At 37.7% G+C, this 21,231-nt stretch overlaps 1 protein-coding gene across 5 annotated transcripts in view; it reads left to right on the top strand.

Moving 5' to 3' along the window:
• Positions 1–21,231, top strand: part of LOC138758958 (protein unc-13 homolog A) — a 290,629-nt gene that overhangs the window by 256,284 nt on the left and 13,114 nt on the right. For all 5 annotated transcript variants that reach the window (XM_069928638.1, XM_069928637.1, XM_069928635.1 and 2 more), the window contains 8 exons: positions 417–494; positions 2,684–2,761; positions 5,232–5,320; positions 6,033–6,185; positions 6,969–7,092; positions 14,725–14,781; positions 16,953–17,033; positions 19,043–19,190. In XM_069928638.1, the coding sequence (XP_069784739.1) occupies positions 417–494; positions 2,684–2,761; positions 5,232–5,320; positions 6,033–6,185; positions 6,969–7,092; positions 14,725–14,781; positions 16,953–17,033; positions 19,043–19,190 (808 nt within the window). The remainder of the gene's footprint in view (positions 1–416; positions 495–2,683; positions 2,762–5,231; positions 5,321–6,032; positions 6,186–6,968; positions 7,093–14,724; positions 14,782–16,952; positions 17,034–19,042; positions 19,191–21,231) is intronic.

Below are 21,231 nucleotides of genomic sequence, written 5' to 3'. Positions count from 1 at the left end.
TTTCAATGTTGGTCTTATCTCTACAATATTACCTCATAAAAACAACGTTGGATTTTGTGGAAATTTAATTCCTGTAATCTGTTCTTTTTAAAAAAAAGTTCCTGTAATCTGTTCTTCTTAAAAAAAAAAGTTTCCAACTTTATCCAGAAAGGTCTCACTTTTGGCAGGACCAAGTAGATTGTGGAAAAAAAAGTACCTATCTCCTGGCCACATCTAAAATATTAATTTCTGTGATTACTTTTAAATATCCATATATCAGGCCAACTTGCATTTTTTGGATATTTATTGAAGAATATGGTAAATCAATTTCACATCAGTTCAGCATTCCAGTATCAATATATTTGTATCATTTATGTAGTTTATTTTGTACAAAAAAAATCAAGTTCTGTAAAAAAAAAATTAATTTTCTTTTTCAGACAATCAGCAATGTTCTCCTGCAGTATGCTGAGATAATAGCTAAGGATTATGCATCGTACTGTTCAAAGGAGAAAGTGGTAATCTATTACTCTAATATTCTGTTGCCCTAAAGGATTAGATTCGAAGTATTGGTTTAAAAAAAAAAGTGGCAGTTCTCTTCGCATCTATAAGAGGAAACAATTGGTTAATGTTTTGGAAGCCAGAATTTTGTTAAAATCCTAACCTAGAACTGAAAACATCTACAGTATTGCTATTTACTTTTGTGTAATGAGACTCAAAATATAATTACTATGGAATGAAACTTGGCAATATTGTTCTAGGATTATTTTGCATCATTCTAGAAATTCCAGTAGGCAAATAAATATGTGCACATCACTATTTCCAGATCAGAAATATAGCAAATCATATCAAACTATCAGAACATTGTGGAGCATTGTAGCTGAGTAGAAGTACTATCTTGGGGCATTACAAGGCTTCCCATGTTGCCATTGGGAGTAAATGGGCATTCCTTGAAGATCTAGAATCTAGATCTTCATAACTAAGTGGAAGATTGGATTCCTCTCTGGGGGATACCTTCCTTTTCCTCGATAGAACAGCCTCTCCCTCTTACCCATCATCTAGCTCCATAAAACTATCTTATTCCCACCCCCCCCCCCCCCCCCAATCACTGGCCCCTGTTGCTTTCCAGATAGCTGCTAATATCTTGCACTTCCCTCTTCCACCCAAATCGATTGAACTGATCATCAGCCAGTTCACAGAGCCCCAATCAGGCCCATGATTGCCAGCCCTGTCCCTGCCCTGACCACGGCATCTGTCCAGTCACTCCTCGTGCCCTGGGCATCTTGATTGGTTGCTGTTTCCAGGAGGGGTGTGATCAAACCAATAATTGGCCCACGCAATGACCGTATAATGTACCTAGTGGGGCACACTTAGAATCGTGGGGAAAGACACTTTCCCATTGAATGTTAACTAGTATTACCTATTTATTGACACTAACAGACCTGCTTTTGGGAGCCTTGTCCAATATTTATATCTCAACCAACAGAAACATCAACAGATCATTATTGATGCACATTTCTGTTTGTAAAACTTTGCTGAGCACATCTGTTGTTGCAGTGATTATGCTTCAAAGATCTGTTAGTACCAATAAATGAAAGTGTTGGTCAACATTCTGTGGGAATGTCTGTTGCCTCAATATTCTAGGTGACTTAAATATCCTGATGTCAAAACCATTACATGAATACAAATGAATTTAGAGTTTCAATATTTAGAATTGTTTTGCCTCTTGCCAGTCCGATTTACAGAGGTACCAGTGTCTTTTTTGGCTCTTGTTACATGTCTTAAACTAAACAAATGAATTTCACGTGTACTGTATTACCTTTTCCGTGTGCAATATATTTATTTATTTATTTATTTCTCTGCATTGTGGTAATTTGGTTAAAACTATTGTTGGTGCATCTTACTACTTTGTGTGGCTGAAGCAAGTAAGAATTTCAATGCCTCTCTGTTTTACTTGCATATGTGTCAATAAGCCTTCATATCATTATCTCATCATATTGTGCATTATATTATCTCTCATCTAAATTATACTGTTAGTTATTTGTGAGTGTCCAATGTCATCACATATTGCATCAATCTCCCTTTTAATCTCGACACCCTTTTATTTACCTGTTTCTTTTTTTGATGTCTGTTCATTCTAGGATTAAAACATTGTACTAATGGTTTTTACCATTAAATGGCACTGTTACATCTTATTTACTAGACATTTTTAAGAAAAAAAATGTCCTCTCTTCATTCTCCACTGCAAGTTTAGAAAATCCAGCAGCAAAAGTTGACTGAAAGTTCCCTTGGAGGTCATTGTGCAGTCGAGAAACAAATAATTTAGGTCCTGCATAATGTTTCAGGAATCTAGAAGGCTTGCAGAAAACCACAATTCACTCATTGGTATTTTCGTACAACTGCACTGCTTTTAGGTTCCTCAAAATCATCATGGAGACTGAAGTAAGGTACACTCGACCATTCCAACTGTATCCCCGGCACCTTGCTATGACCCTGCCCTATGTTTAAAGAAGGATCAAAAATTATAAATTGACAAAAGCATATTAATTTTCTAAGAGTTCACAAGAGTTGCCGTTTATTTTCAGACATCATTGTAAATTTGTTGTGGCGAACTTTATTTATTTTCTTATGCCCATTGTTAGCATTTTATGTAAAGCTTGGAGTCTGTAACTATAAAATTAATCACTAATACATTAATATTTTGCAGCCGTGCATTCTGATGAACAATATTCAGCAGGTGCGAGTGCAACTGGAGAAGATGTTTGAAGCAATGGGAGGCAAAGATGTAAGATTCCCAAATTCTTAACTTATTTTTACTTTAAATTGTTTTTAAGGAAATATACTACTCTCGACCCTACATTTTCTTTAATGCTTCAGACAACTTATAGTGCCAGAAAATAATGAATGGAGAGGCAGGCAGCATAGGAGTATCCTATACATGAATATCACCTTTATGTTTTGGAGTATTTGATATGCTATATAAAATGCAGGGTGACCGTCAGGGACATCAAGGTGTAATCTTGCAGTTGTCTATGTCATTGCCTCATTGACAGATGTGTTTCATACTTTCTTCTTTGCTGAGCTCCAGGCTCTACATGGTGCTTTCTACATAGATCTTTATTCTAAATTGGCAGTAACAGGGCAATACAGGTAGCTGTATCTGCAAAACAAGCAAGCTACATGATAATCAAATGGGCCTTGAGACAATGGTTCTAAAGCCCATTAAACTGCATGACCCTGAGGGAGGTAGCACAGCCAACTCCCTGGGCCCAGCAGTCCAGGAAGCAATGTCATGATCCTCTGTATTTAAAAAAAAAATATTAATTTTCCTTCCTTCTTTCTAATCTTGGCTACTGTCAGACTCTTTGTCATTTTAACCTAGTTTGTACACTGTAACCTCTACCATTGCTTTCTTGTTGAAGTAAGCCTCTCTTCCCAGGTCTGCACTGATAACTTATTTGAATACAAATCACGAAACAATATTTTCCTTTATTCTAACATTTAACAACCCTACTTTTCTCATTGCACCTCACGTATAAAACCTGCCACATTCTTTGACGTCTGATTTACTTTTTTTTCTGATCTGGCTTCTTCCTCCATTATGATTTTGAAAGACGAAAAAAAAGGTTTATTGTGATGAAGATATTTTTGTCTTTAAAGTAAGTAGTCGTAGTGCAGAGCTAGGGGAAAAGTGGCTGCCTTCAATAACTGTGCAGAGGGAGAGTTAGGAGTGCGTGTATTGCATTAAGATGGTAAAAAGTGTGATGGTAACTGAGACTGTGAAATAAAATAGGAAAATCAATGGGATGACTTTACCACAAAACAAGTGGAGCTTGGCTACAGTTAATTTCACAAGATGCTGTATGTCTCTATGGGCAATTTCCTCTGTGTCTTTAAATATATCATCATTTCTTGATTTAACTGGCGTATGACTTTTAGTTGAACTTGGTATTGCAGTACAACTCTTCTCCGAAATGGTCGGGACCGGGCCTATGTCAGATAAACATTTTTTTTTTCAGAGAACTGGTCATTTTTTAAAAGCAGCCCAGTAGCAACAGCAAATCACTTGTAACAGTGTTTAAACAACAAAAAAAACAAGAAGGGAAGGCTTTTTAAGCTTGAAAATAATGTTTAATTCTCACAAAAAATGCTGGCTGCCGCCAATTCCCGACACCTCTCCACTGAGGTTCCCGCTCCTGCCCAGGAGCCCAACATCCCTGCCGCTGCCAGGAGGCCACGCTCCAGGACAAGGGATTCTTCCGACCGCTTGCGGCTGGGAGACAGCAGCACGTGGTTTGAAAGCCGAGTACATCCTAGGGTAAATAAGAAATGAAAAGAGAGAGGGGAGGGAGTTACCGGAAACGAGGACAATTGTCATTCTAATTTCATGTCAGGTGAATTTTTTTCTCAACCTGCGAGGTCAGTTCGGCTCCGAAAAAATTTTTCAGATAAATGAGGATTTCTGATTTGTTTCGGATGTCCTCATTTATCTGAATTTTTTTTTAAAAACTCAGATAAATGAGGATTTTGGAAAATCCAATTTTGGATAATCGGAGTTGTACTGTATTTGTTTTAATTCTCTTATGCTATCCTTCAGACAGCACAGATGTGTAACTTTGTTTCTCTTACTGTTAATCTCTATTAAAAAAATCTACATTGTAGGGTAATATCAGATTCAGTATTTGGCTTGGATATATTGTCCTGTGATATGCTCTTAAATAGGGCTAGCTTTAAGCCATTTGGACCAATTGCTAGGTACCTAACCTTTTATCCGGGATCATCGGGACTGGACACCCACGCTGTTCAGAATCTTCCAGATTTTGGAATCATTTTGATTTCAGTCCCTTTAAGCTCGCTCGCCCAAGTCACGCTACCGTCTCTGCCCTGCCTGCTCAAGTCGCGCTGCAATCTCTTCCCCCCCCCCACCTGCCCGAGTCACTTTGCCATCCCTTTTAACACCCCACCCCCATCACTACCAGCACCTGGGGACCTTGGCTGTGAACCTGGGGCCCCCGCAAAAAATGTTTCCACAGCTCCTAAGGCTAGCCCTGCTCTTAAAGTTATGAAGAAGATGAAACATGGAAGAAAGCAGTAGGAGAGATAATTCAGCTCATTGTGACTGGTTTTTTTTTCTGACAGTTCCTGTCATTCTCTATTTTAATTCTGCACTTTCTGGCTCATCGAGCCATTCAGCTTGGTTGGTGGGATTTTGAATAACTGCAGTCCACTGGGTAAACACCTGTCTATATTTGCAGCTGAATGCAGAAGCAAGCGACACTTTAAAAGAGCTGCAGATAAAACTCAATAATGTGCTGGATGATCTCAGCAGAGTGTTTGCACTAAGGTAAGGGTCTCAACATATACTATTGAAGATGCACTCGCAAACTTGCCTTGAAAGGAGATTCTAGGCATGGAAGTTAGAAAGAAAAATGCAACTTGTTTATTTACTAGTTAAACAGGAGGTCTGCAGATCCAGTGTACACAAAAATGCTTCTCCAGCAGTTTTGCTTATTAGCTTTGTTTACATATTTTAATTATTTCTTGATTTTAATGCATCTTTAGTTAACATTGTAGTTTTTCATTTCTTTAATCATTTACAACAATTGCGATGTTTTGCATGTTTCTAAATATCAGAAAGATTTCAAGATTTTTAAATTACAGTCTAGGGCTGTGACCAAAGGAAAAAAGGTGAATTCCCAACTTTGCCTTCTGTCAAAGCCAGGGTTTTTTTTTGTCCTGCTTGATGTGTGGAGTGGGATACCTCCCGGACAAGATACCTCCCGGACAAGCTCTTTGCATCTGGTTCAAGGAAGTATGGGCAGGGGTGAAAAGTAAACTGGATATCACTTGATTTAGCTCCAGTGAACTAATAATATTGCAATAGGTTTCTGATCATTTACTTTACTCTAATTTTTCTTGTTTTACTTGTACTTGAACAATTACAAAGACAATTAGTGATGTAAAAATGTTGCTTATGTTTAAAACTTTACACTCTTATTTTCCGTGAAGAATAGTTTACATTTAATGCCATGCTTGACATTCTTTTGTGTGGTCAGTTTTCAGCCTCATATTGAGGAATGTGTGAAGCAGATGGGAGATATCCTCAGCCAGGTGAAAGGAACTGGAAATGTCCCTGCCAGTACTTGCAACAGTGTGGCTCAGGATGCTGACAACGTCCTCCAGCCACTCATGGACTTACTAGATAGCAAGTTAGTCAACATTTTCTCCTTTTTTAAAAAAAAATTGGAATGTTAGCTGAGTGAATCCTGGGTGCTGAATCTGAACTGTGTCCTGCTGCTTCAAAATATGAGCTAATCATGGATGTACCTCTTACCGACCTATCCAATATTTACTTACACCTAACCTCCAGATCTGACATTAATTTTCTCCAGTTTACTGCTGAAAATTTAATTTGCCACCTCCAGGTTCAGCCATTCGAATCGAGGATGAACTCCCCTTGACCACTCTTCCTTAACTTCAACCCATCCAAAAATACATTCTTTCATTCACCGGCTTCCCAACTGCCAGTGACTTGCATTTAAAACCCTAATTCTTGAATTCAAATATCGCATCTATCCTTGAACCTTTACCTACACAACAATCTTCCGGTTGTTTTCCATCTCCAAGATTGTACACCTGTGATTTGCTTTATTGCATCTATGAGCCTGCATCTTCACCCACATTGAGTCTGTGGTATCCATTTCCCTTTCAAAGTTCTGAACCTCCTTCATCATTTATATTTTGCCTAAAAATGTCTACTTTTGGGCTGTTTTCCGAAATGGTGCTCTGTACCTCGGTTGTTACTTTGAATTTTGATAGACAGATTTGGTTCCTCTACAGTCTTTATTCAGATGCCTTCCTGTTTTTTTTTTTTGCTTATACTTTGGAGGGCTCAGGCTTGAAATGTCAGGAATATATCTTGACCTCCTATGGACGCTGCGAATTCCTCCAGCATTTACTCTGTGTGTTTTAATATTTGGCTCTTCTTCCAGTTTGACCCTGTTTGCGAAGATCTGTGAGAAAACAGTATTGAAGCGTGTTCTGAAAGAACTGTGGAAGATTGTAATGAACACAATGGAGAAAACTATTGTCCTCCCACCTTTAACCGATCAAACGGTGAGCAGCAGATTCTACCTTCCGATCATTGTTTGCGATTTAGTGAGATATTGCAGCAAGTTGTTGCAGCATAGCCTAATTGTAGGATTGATCTGCAATGCCCGTACAAATGTTCATTTCAAATGTACGGTTCTTAATTCTGCTAATTACAAGTCATTTTCAAAATGCATTATGGGAGCAAAAACCCATATCGATTGGATTACCACCTTGACATGGTGTATAATCTGAATTAGGGCATTGGTGAATGAAATATGAAGAGGAATGATTCTATTTCGAACATTGAAGGCATTGCTGTTCCTCACCAATGCTGCAATTATGATGGAAATGAAGTTCGCAATGAACTGCTTCATTGTAGTTCAGCCTCAGTTGGGAAAGAGAACATTATTGAACAAGTTTCTTCGCAGTAGAGACCCGACTAGTTTTAAAAGCCAATAGAAAAAGAATTGTGTTATTTGAATCATTGTTGCGAATTATTTAGAAAATAGTTAACTTCATTCAGGAACTTTTTTTTTCATCCTTAAAGGATTTTTAAAAATCGTTATAAGCGCACTGCTCGGGGGAAATGTTTATTCTTCGCTTTTTTTAAATTAAACAGTATAATTGAGATCCATTTAAAAATGTTTTTTAATGAATTCAAATATTTAACAAGTGATCTTTATTGGTGGTTCCTGTACTGATTTGTTTTTAATAATTATACTCTGGCAGTTTACCAAAGGGCCACGTCTTTCTTAAAAATAAAAGTTTATGAAGTCAACCGATTTTAAAAAGTTTCATTAAACTAGAAAAGTACTAGTAATATGCTGGTCTGATTATCATTTTCTTTAATTGTTCTGCTTTCTGATAATGGCAGATGATTGTAAGTACAGCACTATGTGTCTGTCTGTCTGTCTGCTGTACGTTTAATCGAATCAGCCAGTATTGTTGTGTGTGGCTGCGCTCGTTAGTGTATGCTGCCACAAGCTGGTGCACATGGCTGACTTTGGTTAATAATAATGACATTGCTGGGATCCCATACCCAAAATCTCCCCTTGTTTTGTCACTTGAATGTTTGCTCTTTTGGATTTTTTAAAAAATCTGTCAAAAATATGTTGTATGTTTACAGCTCAATTCTGAATGTGCACATAAGGAAAACGTCTATTTTAAGAAAAGCTAACTGCTTGTTTTTCTTGAAATGTTGTTAAATGTATCAGTTGATACCACTGTTTAATTAATAGCTGAGTATATGTGTTTTGAACTGCTGGCCGATTCTTTTTCTGCAAGAGATCTCCTTTCTGAAGTGCCTCTGCAATTATGTTTTGTTCATTATTTGCAATACAATTATGTGTGCTGCCATCTTAATCCAAAATTGTTTTCATAGTGTGTCAGAACATGACAAACTTAACTCTTGTTCACTTTGATTATTGTTGAGTTTCAAGTTGGGTGGGAGGTAGGAAGCAAATGCAGGCTATTTAATGATAAAAGGCACTATTTACCACACATGAACACAAATGCAGAGTGAATATGAAATCTGTAAAAAGTTATTTCCAGTATGAACTATGCCTACTGTAGAGCTTGTCGAAAGAATCAAAGACTTGATGATCCAAACCAAGGCTTTTATTAGCAAAAGACAGGAGCTCTTCACAGGTGGCCGACCAATCCAAAATGATCTGACCTGGCTCGGGACACAACCCTTTAAGGCCCAGACAGTAGGTGTGGCTTAGCTCTCAGCCAATCGCTGTAAGCACAGTCTCGATACTGTAACTATATACACTATATACATTGGTGATAGATCTGTACTGTCACACCTACCAAATTTAAATTTAGTGAAAATACCAAAGGAGTGGAGTACAACACCCAAGTGCGGCCACGCAGATTGAATTGTGATTGTAAAATCATGTTTACCTTTGAAATGTTAATTATATTTTGATAACTTTTTATTTTGTAGCACCTATTTTAATGTGCAGAACTTCTGATGCACCTTAAGTTGTAGGGTGGAGGGATCTAAATAAAATGGCTTTTTTCTTTTATAATTCCTTCAACAGGATCTGGGAATCTTTTGAATTTTCCTATTATCGTCATCGTCATATATTTGAACAAGTTTCAAATGATCTGCCAAAGTTAGTTTGCTGTTGTCATAAAGTGACCTTGAGGTTGTTGGGTTTTTATTAAAAAGCTTAATTTGACAAAAAAGTTCTAAAGTCTGAATGTTCCACATTTACTCAACAATCCTAATGTTGATGAGTCAATAGACATTCTCTGTAAAGTTAAAATTTTACAATGTTTAACCCGATGTATAAATAAGATATCTGCATTATATAATCCACAAAATCAAATGTCCTCTGACACACAATACTTTTGATATTTTGTCATGTTACAAAAGGACTTGATTATTGTGTATTAAATGTTGTTCTGGTCGAGGCATCATTTTGATTTTAAATAAATCTAGATTATCTGGAAAAAAATTGAGGGAAATGCAGTTAGCACAATGCTATTACAGTGCCAGCGATCCGAGTTCAAATCCTGCCCTGTCTGTAAGGAGTTTGCATGTTCTCACCGTGTCTGCGTGGGTTTCCTCTGGGTGCTCCAGTTTCCTCTCACTCTTCAAAAGTAAAGGGGTCGTAGATTAATTGGGATATTTGGGCTCATGGTCCCAAAGGGTCTGTAACAGTGCTGTATATCTAAGTTAAAATTAAAGTGCCAACATTTCAAATCCAAACTGCAAAATAAATTCATCTGAATGTGACATGTAATCTTAGAGAAAGGAAGCTTCCCTTCAGCCACATGGAAAAATAGATAAAGTAGCAAAATTTAAAAGGTCATTGCCAATGGGCAATGTTCAATCTTATCCGCACATTATCTCTAAGAATACATAGCTTCAGGAATTCTTTCAAAGTTCTGTAACCTTTTGATTTATGGATTGGATGAAAGGATGTAACAGAATTATGCCCCCAAGCATAATTTACATTGTGACAGAAAGCAAGTTCTCAGGCAGATGTGGAATGTCCAAGATGTGAAATTTGGGGGGGGGGGATGTTAATTTTAATTGAGAAGGTTGAAACAAATACCATTTGTAATTTCATGACACTGAAACTAATGGTCTAGAATTTGCGATAGAAAAATTACCATAAGACAATGGGGCATTTGATTCTACTGGGTGAAATTTGTCAGTATTTATATACAGCACACACATGGACAATTAGATGTAGAAAGATAGATGTGGGCAGATTGATAGATACAATTCCCTGCTCCATTACAGTGTGCGCTGCTCAGCTATATTCTACAAATTGCAGAATTGATTAAAATAAATTCAAGTGCTTTCAAATTGCCATTTAAAGAGACACTGAATCGAGTAAAGCTGTTTTTAGTGTACATAGCCATGATTATTATTTAACAATTTCATAAGATTAAAAGAATTTACATTTATATTATGGATACTCAGATAACAATGTCAATTTTTAAAACTCAGCTGTATTTCAACATCTGCCTTTATCTCATGATCTCATTTATGTTCAAATTTTACATTATATACTGTAAAATATTGTAAAACTTAGTAAAAGCGTCTTGCTGTATGTGAGGATTTTTGGATGTGTATGGCTGCAGTCATTTGTGGCAGGTATTGCCTAGCAATGACCCATGACAGCAAGCAATATAAGAAAGCTGAAGTCACATTCATTGATATCACTGGATCTTTGTAGGCAGCTTTCTATCAGGCCCTCAGTGAGTTTTTCTGAGTGAAAATAGATGCCCGTTACTTTTGATGCATGCTAAAATTTGATGTAACGATTCGTGTCTTGACACCGATTGAAATCTCCTTATTTCCTACCACTGAGATTTTGAAGAGAACGTCTAAATGCATTGCAGTTTTCCCAAGTTATAGATCACAAACAGATTCCACAGAACAAATGAAACCCTGATGCTTGCAAATTTGATTTAGATAATCATGAAAAACTAATCGTCCTCAACAGTGTCAGTGTCATTTTCACCAATAAAAGAAACAAACCACTTTAACTTAAAATGTCCACCTAATTGTTAACCATAAGATATAGGAGCAGAAGTTGGTAATTTGTCCCATTTACTCTGCTTCTGTCATAAGCAGATCCACTCTCCCACACATCCCAACTCCCCTGCTTTCTCTCCATAACCTTTGATACCTGCCTATTCAGATGTTAATCTCTGCCTCAAATCCACCCAATGACTTGGCTTCCACCAGCTGCCTAAGGGAGCAAATTCAAGACGTTCACCACTCTTTGGCTAAACAAATTCCTCCATATCTCTATTTTAAATGGATGTCTTTAATCCAAAAGTTATGCCCTCTTGTCCTTTGCTCCCCTATCATGGAAAACAACTTTTGCTCTATCTACTCTGTCCAGGCCTTTTGAAATGCTTCAATGAGATTCCCCTCATTCTACTCAACTCTAAGGAGTACAGTCCAAGAGCTGTCAAACTGTCCTCGTATGCTAATCCCTTCATTCCAGGAATCATTCTTGCGAATCTTCTCTGAACACTCTTCACATCCTTTCTTAAATAATGAGCCCAGAACTGCACCACGTCCTCCAAGTGAAACCTCACCAATGCCTTGTAAAGCCTCAGTATCATATCCCTGCTCTTAAATCCTATTCTTCTAGATAGGAATGCCAGCATTGCATTTGCCTTCTTCAGCACCAACTCAACCTGGAGGTTAACCTTTCGGGTATCCTGCACGAGGATTCCTAAGTCCCTTTGCACCTCCAAACTTTGAATTTTCTCCCCATATAAATAACAGCCTGTCCTTTTATTCCTTCTCCAAAAATGCATGACCCTACACTTATGAACATTTTATTTCATTTGCCACCACTTTGCTTTCTCCCAATCTGTCCAAGTCTCTCCATTTCCTCATCACTACTTGCCTCTCCACCTATCTGGTATCATCTGAAAATTTAGCCGCAAAGCCATTTATTCTGCAAGCCAAATCATTAACATACAATGTACAAAAAAGTAGTCCCTACACCAACCCCTGCTGAGCACAACTGGTGATTAATACTCCACAAGAATACGATCCCTTTATTCCTGCCGATCAGCCCATGCCAGTATCTTTCCTATAATTCCAAGGGCTCTCATCTTGTTGCACAGACTCGAGTGCGGCACCTTGTCAAAGGCCTTTTGAAAATCCAAATATAAAACCTCCACTGCATCTACTTTGTCTTGCCTGCTTATAGTTTCATCAAAAAATTGCAGTAGGCTTATCGGGCAAGATTTTCCCTTAAGGAAACCATGCTGACTTTGACCCATTTTGTCATGCACCTCCAGGTACTCTGTAACCTCATCCTTGACAATTGACTCCAACCACTGTTACAGGTCTAAAATTTTCTTTCTGCTTCCTCCTTTTTAAATAGCAGAGTGTCCTTTGCAATTTTCCAATCTTCTGGAAACATGCTAGATTCTATTGATCTTTGGAATATTATTACCAGTGCCTCCATAATCTCTATAGCTACTTCTCATACCCTTTCAGATTCCCAAGCACCTTCTCTCTGGTGATCATGACCTCTCTTCCCTGACCCCCTTGAAAGTCAGGTATACTGCTAATGTCTTCCACAGTGAAGACTGATGCAAAATACTCATTCAATACCTCTGCCATTTCCTTGTCTTTCCTTATAATTTCTCCAGCGCCATTTTCTATTGTCCCTATATCTTCACTCACCTCATTTTTACTCTTAATTAGAAAAGCGTTTTTTTAAATATTTGCGAGCAAAATTCATCTTTTCCTTCTGAGTTGCCTTCTGAATGCTTTTAAAAGCTTCCCAGTCCTGTATCTTCCCAATAATTTTTACTTCCTTGAATGCCCTTTCTTTTACTTTTGCTTTGAGTTCTCTTGTCAGCCACAGTTGTGTCATTTTTCCATTAAAATATTTCTTCTTTTGTGGAAAGTACTTTCTTTATTTCTTGCAGAAACTCCAGCTATTGCTGCTCTGCTGTTATCCCTGGTAGTGTGACTTTCTAAACCAACTTTTACCATTTCCTCCCTCTACAATCTGCATGGTGAATTCTAGCGTATTATGTTCACTGCCTCCTTACAGTCCCCTTACCTTTAGCTCCCTTATCAACCCTGGTTCATTATACAATACCCAGAATGGCTATTTTCCTGCTCGACTCAGCCACAAGCTGTTCTAAGAAGCCATCCTGAAAGCATTCAATGAATTCCTTCTTGGGATCCAGTACCAATCTGGTTTTCCCAGTCAACCTGCATATTAAAATCCCCTGTGACTTCCTATTTGTTTAAAAAGGGATAATTCAGGCAATTTGAGTCAATATTCTTGTCATTCAAGTCATTTTCACCCATCATCCTTATGTTCCCTAATGTATATTCTCTCCTGGTTACAGACTGCTTTGATTTTAAATTTCACATTCTGCTAACTTCAGTGCCCTTCCTGAAATGTTTATGCTCCAACTTTGGCCTGTAGGATATCCCTGATGAACAGCTGTGGCTTCAAGCTCTCAAGATGGCTACTCCAGAATTTCTTCCCTAAATTTCTTCTCCTCTGCAATTCTTCCAGATAGAATTTTGCCCAGGCTCTGACTGCACTCCCTGCCTGCACATTCTGATGCCTGTAATAAGCATTCATTATACCTCACAGGCATTGTGTCCAGAGCCTATGTAGTTCACTAGGTGTCAAAGGCTTAATTATTTTTAAGTGATATTTAAAATTATAATTTTAACTATTTAGATTATTAATATTTGTGAAAGAATTATGGTTAAAATGTAATCAAAATAGTAAATAATTAAAACAATTGGAGTCAGAATGAATAAGTAAAGCATTTATCTGAATTTTTTTTTTGCACAGGATCAAAATGCTGAGTCCAGCAGCACAGTATAGAGTCTGATGTGCTGGCCTATGATTTTCAGCAAGTTCCAGACACGCATGCGCAGAAATGTCCTGAGGTCTGTATGGCTGATAATCAGCGGTTTCCTTCAGAACCATCGGCTATCAGTCAGCATCATTCAGCGCATTAACTCTGTCTGTACTTCTGTGTCAAATTTTGCTTTTATGAAGTACTTTGGGATATCTGATGTTAAAGATGGAATACAAATGCAGATAATTTTTCTTCATTTAATTTATGGAGTATTAGTATTACTACACCATGATTTGTCACTGTAAACCCTGGAATTTCTCGACATATATACTCATGTTTTGTACGGTTTTATTGGTTAGTCTAAACATTAGTTTATGCCTGAATTTTCAACTTAGTTTTATGTATGTCAATATTGTGTCAAGCTGCTAAACATCAGTATTCATAGCACCTCAACTCCAGTTTGAATGTAATCATCGCATATACATCTTTATCAGGTATTTACGGTGGGTTTCACTGTACTTGTAATTTTTTTCATGTATAAAAATTCTCTCCCTAAGTGGAATTGCTCATTATTGTGATTTTTTTTGACAACTTTCTGCAATAAATAGATGAGCAATATGTAAAAAAAAATAATAAATATTCTCTTTTCAGGGAAGGGTGAAGCTTGTCTGTCACAGCGATGTAAGAAAATAATTCAGTGTTGAATGTGTCTGTGACTGTATTTTGAAAACGTTTTGTGAAGTGGAAGATTGTTACAGATTTTTTCATATTATTTCAGCTGAGTTGTGGCATTTATTTCTTTTTTTGTTCTTTTCTGTTTCAAAGGGCACACAACTTATTTTCAACGCTGCAAAAGAACTCGGGCAACTTTCAAAATTAAAGGTAAGAGTGCAGTTCATCTTAATCTATGCTATCACCTGTGTATTAGGCAAGCATTAAATGGTGAGGAAAACAAAAAATTCCAACCAGTGGCCTGAAATTATATCCAGTACATTGTAGTTTCTCCACTCAATTTTGTTGCGTCTTAATTTACGTATATATAGCTGTCTTCTTGACTGAATACTAAATATAAGAGCGAAGTTGTGTCATGTCTCAAGTTTTATCACAATGGATGTCCTTTCTGAGCTTATCCTATGAGTCTAATCAATTGTATATTCTCCCAACTCACTTTTAATAGATAAATTGTAAGGATCTCCTACTATGTTTTAGAAAGCTTTGTGGTGATACTTGAAAGAGGGGACGTGAAATATTACTGGCAAATATCATTAGATAAAATCCCAAAGTATATTATGAGCAAAATCATAATCAGAAAAAAATAAGGGCCATTCACGATCAATGTGTGTGTTGAGCCAGAGAATTTAAGCGAGGACTGAAATGAATACCTATCTATATTCATTAAGAAAGTTTGGAAGAAACTACAGAACTTGTAATGAAAACTTCCCTCCCCTCCATGGACTCCATTACCTAAGAAATGCAGCCAATATGCTGAAAGACACATTTTCTTTTCCCTCCTTCCACTGGGGAGAAGGCTTAAGATTTTGAAAATTTGCACCAGCAGTCTTAAAGACAGCTTCTTCCCCACAGCCATCATGCTCATGAATGAACCCCACCACAGTGTTCTAAAGCTACCCGTGCTTGGTGCTAAATCAACTTCCTTTTCATTGCAATCCTGTTTTCTGTAAATGTGCTCTTTACACGGCTGTATGAATGTTAGCGATAACCTGGAAGTCAGTTCACAGAAAAACCCTTACTCTGCAAGGTATTTTGTTACAAACTTGCACTTCAACGAAGGAGAAGGAGATTGTAGTTGGAGAATTCAGGGAGGGACATGTTGTCATTAAAGGCGAGGGAGTATTAAATATCTGACAGCACAATAACACATAAATCCTTAGACTCGTATGAGATGTGGCCCATGCTGCTATATGAGGCCAAACAGGAGATTGGTAGGTTGTTCTATTTTCATGAACCACAGAAGAGGTGCCATATGACTGGAGGACAGCAAATGTTGTACTTTATTCAAGAAGGGCAGCAGAGAGAAGGTGACCAATTATAGACCTATAAATCTAACCACAATGGGAGTTTATTGGAAAAAATCTGAGGGACAGGATTAATCTATGCTTAGTGTGGAATTAAGCACAGATCAACAGCATAGCTTTGGGGGAAACCTTGTGGACCAATATGAGTGCATTCTTGAAAGAGATAACAAAATGCAAGATGAAGGCTGTGTGGCTGCCAAGATTTCAGTGAGGGCAGGGTAGAATCCATGGCTGCAAAGCAAGCTGGCGAATTGGATCCAGAATTGGTGGCAGAGAGTGTGATTGGAGGCCTATCTTTGTAACTGAATGCCTGTGACTACTGGTGTGCCATCAGAAATACAGCTGGAATCCTTGCACTTCAGTATATGCATCAACAATAGGATTGAAATCTACATGAACACTTGAACCAGTTAGAAGACCTCAGCCCAAGTACTTGTAAATGGATTTAATATAGATGGTTTACTGTCATCACGGCCCTTAGGGCCTGTGTGAAGCTTGATTGCCAGTGCCCATGCCCCACTGATGCAAACCTTTTGATCAGTTTGAACCATATTTACTTTTGTAACTTGATCCTGTTTTTGCTGGTGAAACTTGGACATGCTCTTTTGCTGGGTTCCTGTGTCTGGTGAAGCTGGTGATCAACCTCTAACTCCAGTGTTATTGCTGAGCTACATTTAGCTCCTGATCCCCAACCTGTCCAATGCATAATTCTTGTTGCTGTAGTTAAGTCACTCGATGGACTTGCACCTTCCGAACTAGCCAACCTTTTCTAATGGTACTGTGGTAATGTTCAATAAAAGAAAAAGGGCAATAAAATAACATAGTAAACTCACCAATAACTTTAGACCCAATGTTTAGCAGTCATATCGGTGTTTTTCTTTAAAATAAGGAAGGAAATTGTTAAAAATTATTCAAAGATGCTGTATTTGTGATGAGACATTTAAGTTCATTAAAACAACCTGTTCTACCTGCTTTATTGTGGTTTATGCTGAATGATCTAATGGTTGTATTTGTCAGGATCATATGGTAAGAGAAGAAGCCAAAAGTCTTTCCCCCAAGCAGTGTGCTGTAGTGGAGCTTGCACTAGATACTATTAAGGTAACTAATATTATATTTCAGTAAACTATTTGTGCTGTAGTGGAGCTTGCACTAGATACTATTAAGGAAACTAATATTATATTTCAGTAAACTATTTGTGCTGTAGTGGAGCTTGCACTAGATACTATTAAGGTAACTAATATTATATTTCCGTAAACTGTGCTTATATTTTCTGTGCATAGGTATACAGATATGTGTTGCTTAACATCCACGATACATTGTGAAACTGGGCATGAAGTGATGTGGACGTTGTGAAAACACCATATTACTGTATATACTTAGCAAAGCTATATGGGATACTGAACTTGTGTGAAAATAAACTATTTATTTTCACTTTTTAAACACTTTCTTAGCCTATATCACACACAGTTTAATGAAAAATATCAAGGTCATCCACATCACTGTTCTCAACTTCCTCATGGTGTTCTACTGGATGAGTTTCAGGTTGAGTAACCTCCATTGATGAACTAACACTCTATAATGCCTGAAAGTTGAGGCTCGTCTTGAGGAGGTGTTGGCTTCTTCAGGAATATGTCCAGTGTTGTTTGCCTCGTTTGCTTTATATGCAGCATTCCCCTCTATCAGTGAAAGGAGTTCAGTCTCTTCAGCAAGCTGTTAAGTAATTTGGCGAACCCCTTAACTCAACCTCTTCTGCAGTTTCATCTTCAGCTATTTGCTCTTGCTCCAGCAACTCATTTGTTAGTTCCTAAAGAATCACCTCCATGAGTTCTTCAATGTCCTCATCATCTATGTCTAGGTTCTGTTTGTTGTTTACCATGTCGCCAACAACTCTGTTAATCCTTGCAATCTCATCATCTTTTTCAAATCCCTTGAAGTCATCCACAGACCGCTTCAGTGTTTTTTTTCCACATGCCATTCATGCACTCTTTGGTCACATCATCCCAGGCTCAAGCAAGGTCCTTTATGCATTGGTAAAAGTTGTACTCCTTCCAGAACTGCATCAGTGTCTTGTCAGTGTCATTAGTTGCAGTGTGGTCCACTTACATCTGCTGTGTCCCGTTCTCATGTTCTCCAATTGGGGTTTTTGACTAAACTCCATTATTGCCCTATCAGACCATGGACAACTTAAGTATATGTGGTCTGGCGTTGCCCGATCGGACGTTAAGCGCCACACACACCCGTATTTACAAGACCAGCCTTTATAGGCAGCATAAATGGAGCTGGCAACAGGTAGCTACAAATGGGTGTAACTATAAGAGATTGCCCATTTCAAACTGAGGAGGAGGCATTTCTTCCATGAGAATTGTAAACCTTTGGGATTCTCTGCAGGGCAAAGAATGTCAGCCATTAAAACTCCAAGGTAGTCAAGGAGTATGTGGAAAAAATGGCAGTAAGGCCAAGGATTGGTCATGATCTTAATAGTAGTGCAGCTAGCTTGAAGGGCTACTGGCTTATTCTTGTTCCTGTTTCTTGTGAAAGATTAAGGCTAGATGGGAGTGGCGATTGGGGCAAATGATGGGAGTTTGAGTAATACAGGTTTTTCTAATTCACTAACATTTCCACGTCAAAGTCAGAAAACAATAGGAGGAAGGATGTGGAAGTGTGTGAATCAGAGAAATGATCAGAGGAGGTCTTACCTGTGGAGATGTGTTGATAGTGGCAAGACCATGAGGAAAAGCAAGGGCAGAAATGTGGCCAGATGTTGAGAAAGAGGTTAAGAGAGCAGAGAACAGGCTTGTGATTAAAATAATATAACTTGTTTTATATTAAATATAAATATCATCATTTTCTCCTGTTTTTACACCACCATGAGCACCTTTGTTGCAACAACCCGAACCTCAAAATTTGGTAGAAACTACAAGGACATTTTAACTCTTCGACTACCATTTATTGTCATTTTAATTTCTGAATTATTAATTACTTTTATTTCCATGTTTTCGGCTCATTCACAATCTGATATTGTGATTGACTATACCTGAAGTTATATCCTGGAAGAAATTTTATTTCTGATATCTTACGGAGCTGATTGAAAATCTCTCTTGATTTAGCAATATTTTCACGCGGGAGGAGTTGGCCTAAAGAAGACCTTTTTAGAAAAGAGCCCTGATCTGCAATCTCTACGGTATGCTCTGTCGCTGTACACACAGGCTACTGACACACTTATTAAAACATTTATCCAGTCTCAGTCATCTCAGGGTGAGTACTGCTTCACTCAGTCTTTCTCGTCTGCATGTTAACTGACGTTATTTGCCCTATTTTAACTTATTTGTGTGTTTTCAGATGATTGTGGGCTAATTATTGTGATCCATATAACTAATTACATAATATAAATAGTTGAGATACTATTGTTTATCATTGTTCCTTATTAGAAAATCCAAACATTTTTTATTGCATAACTAACCAAGTGTATATAAAAGTTCAAATGAAATGTATGATTGAATGCATTCTTCTTTCTCATGTACACCTTTATCAGTGGACTAGAATGCTCAACTTCATTAAAAATATATAAAATGTCCACAGAAATTAAACATCAAAAGTACAGATGTTGGAATTATAAATTTTTTTAAACTGCTAGTAACATTTAAAAGTCCAGCAGCAGCTGCGGAGGGAGAACCTGAGTAAGCATTTTAAGTTGAGGATCTGATCCTTCATGATAATTTGGAAAATGAGAAGATAAATTAGCTTTGGGTTGTCGAGAGGTTGATAGGGCGCTTGAGTGAGGATACGTGGATAGGTGAAGATTAGGAGTGATGAAACAATCTGAATTGTCTAGTTAATAATTAGAACAATTAGAGAGACAAAGCAGATAAAGGGACATATAAAAGCTGTAAAATGTTTGAGGTGTTGTTAAAACTTGATATCAAAAAAGAGAATGCTGGAAATGTTCAGGAGAAATTCCGTTCTATATATTTAATAAATGTGTCCCAACACGATGATTATCAAGGGTCCCAGTCCATTCAGAGGGCTGCAACAATTATAGAGTCTTAAGAAGTTATTACATTTATTTTACAAAGTCTGTCAGTTCATACATTATTTATTCGTCTGACTGTTCTTTTCTGGAGTATACTCTGCTCATTAGTCTTCGACAAAAATCTTACTTTCAGGCAATTTTTTAATCATTAGGTTCCTTTTTAAACATGAAACCACTAGTGTTTATGTTAGAGGGGACCATGGGCTACTGATTTTCAAGATTTGGGCCCTGCCATGATACATTTTCATGTGGCAGTTTAATTGAGGTATGGTACTTCACAAATTGCGGTACTATTTTATTCAGTATTTGAAGAAACAGAATTAGACTTGTCAAAAAGATGGCACCAAGCAAAAGGGACAGCTTTCAGCCTCAACCAAAGGAGACAGTAGAGAGATTAAAGGGAATGCTTTAGCTTTAATGCCAGAACAGGTGAAGGTAGCAGCCGTGGTCTTGTAATAAAAAAACATACCGGGGGTGTAGGCTGATTGGATGTATTTGGGCAGCACGGTAAAATCAGGAAGACGTCAAAGGCTTGAATCGAAATGATGTGCAACTAATAAGGGACTTGTTAAAGAATTTTGGATGTAATAGGGATGGAGATCATTGGAATAGTCAAGTATGAAGGTTTCAGTAATAGATGTTTAGTTGGACAATGAATGAGATGAAGGTGTTAATGGGCAATTTTATTGGCGTTTGGAATTCACCCTTGGTTCAGATGAGATCACGTGGGTATGAATGGTTTTCTCAGGTTTGGACAGTGAATTTAGGTATTATTTATGGGATGCCCTGAGAGCAACAATTTTGTCTTATCAATATTTCATGAGAGAAATTTGTGGCTCACCCAGGATTAAATGTCAAGCAAGCGTTGTCACAAATCCGGCCTTCATTAGTTAGATTATTGAGTACAGAGGTTGGGAGGTCATGTAACAATTGTATGTTTGTGGGGCCCCACAGAGCATTGAGTACAGTTTTGGTCATTGTTTTGCAGAAATAATGTCAAACTGGAGAGGGTGAAGAGAAGATTATAAGGGGTGCTGCCAGGTTTCAGTTGAATGCACAGTCTTTTGCCCAGAGTATGGAAATTGGTAATCTGGGAATATAGGTTTGTGGTGAGCGGGAAAACTTTAATAGTAATCTAAGGGGTTATTTTTTTTTACACATAAGGTGGTGAGTATATAGAACAGGCTGCCGGAGGAGGAGGTTGTGGCAGGTACTATCACAATGTTTAAGAAAAATCTGTACAGAGGATGGGTTGAGAAGGGTATG

This window comes from Narcine bancroftii, chromosome 3 (assembly GCF_036971445.1).
Source record: "Narcine bancroftii isolate sNarBan1 chromosome 3, sNarBan1.hap1, whole genome shotgun sequence".
In the NCBI taxonomy this organism is placed as follows: Eukaryota; Metazoa; Chordata; class Chondrichthyes; order Torpediniformes; family Narcinidae; genus Narcine; species Narcine bancroftii.
Note: the sequence above shows the minus strand (reverse complement) of the source record. Positions and strands in the feature narration are given on the sequence as shown.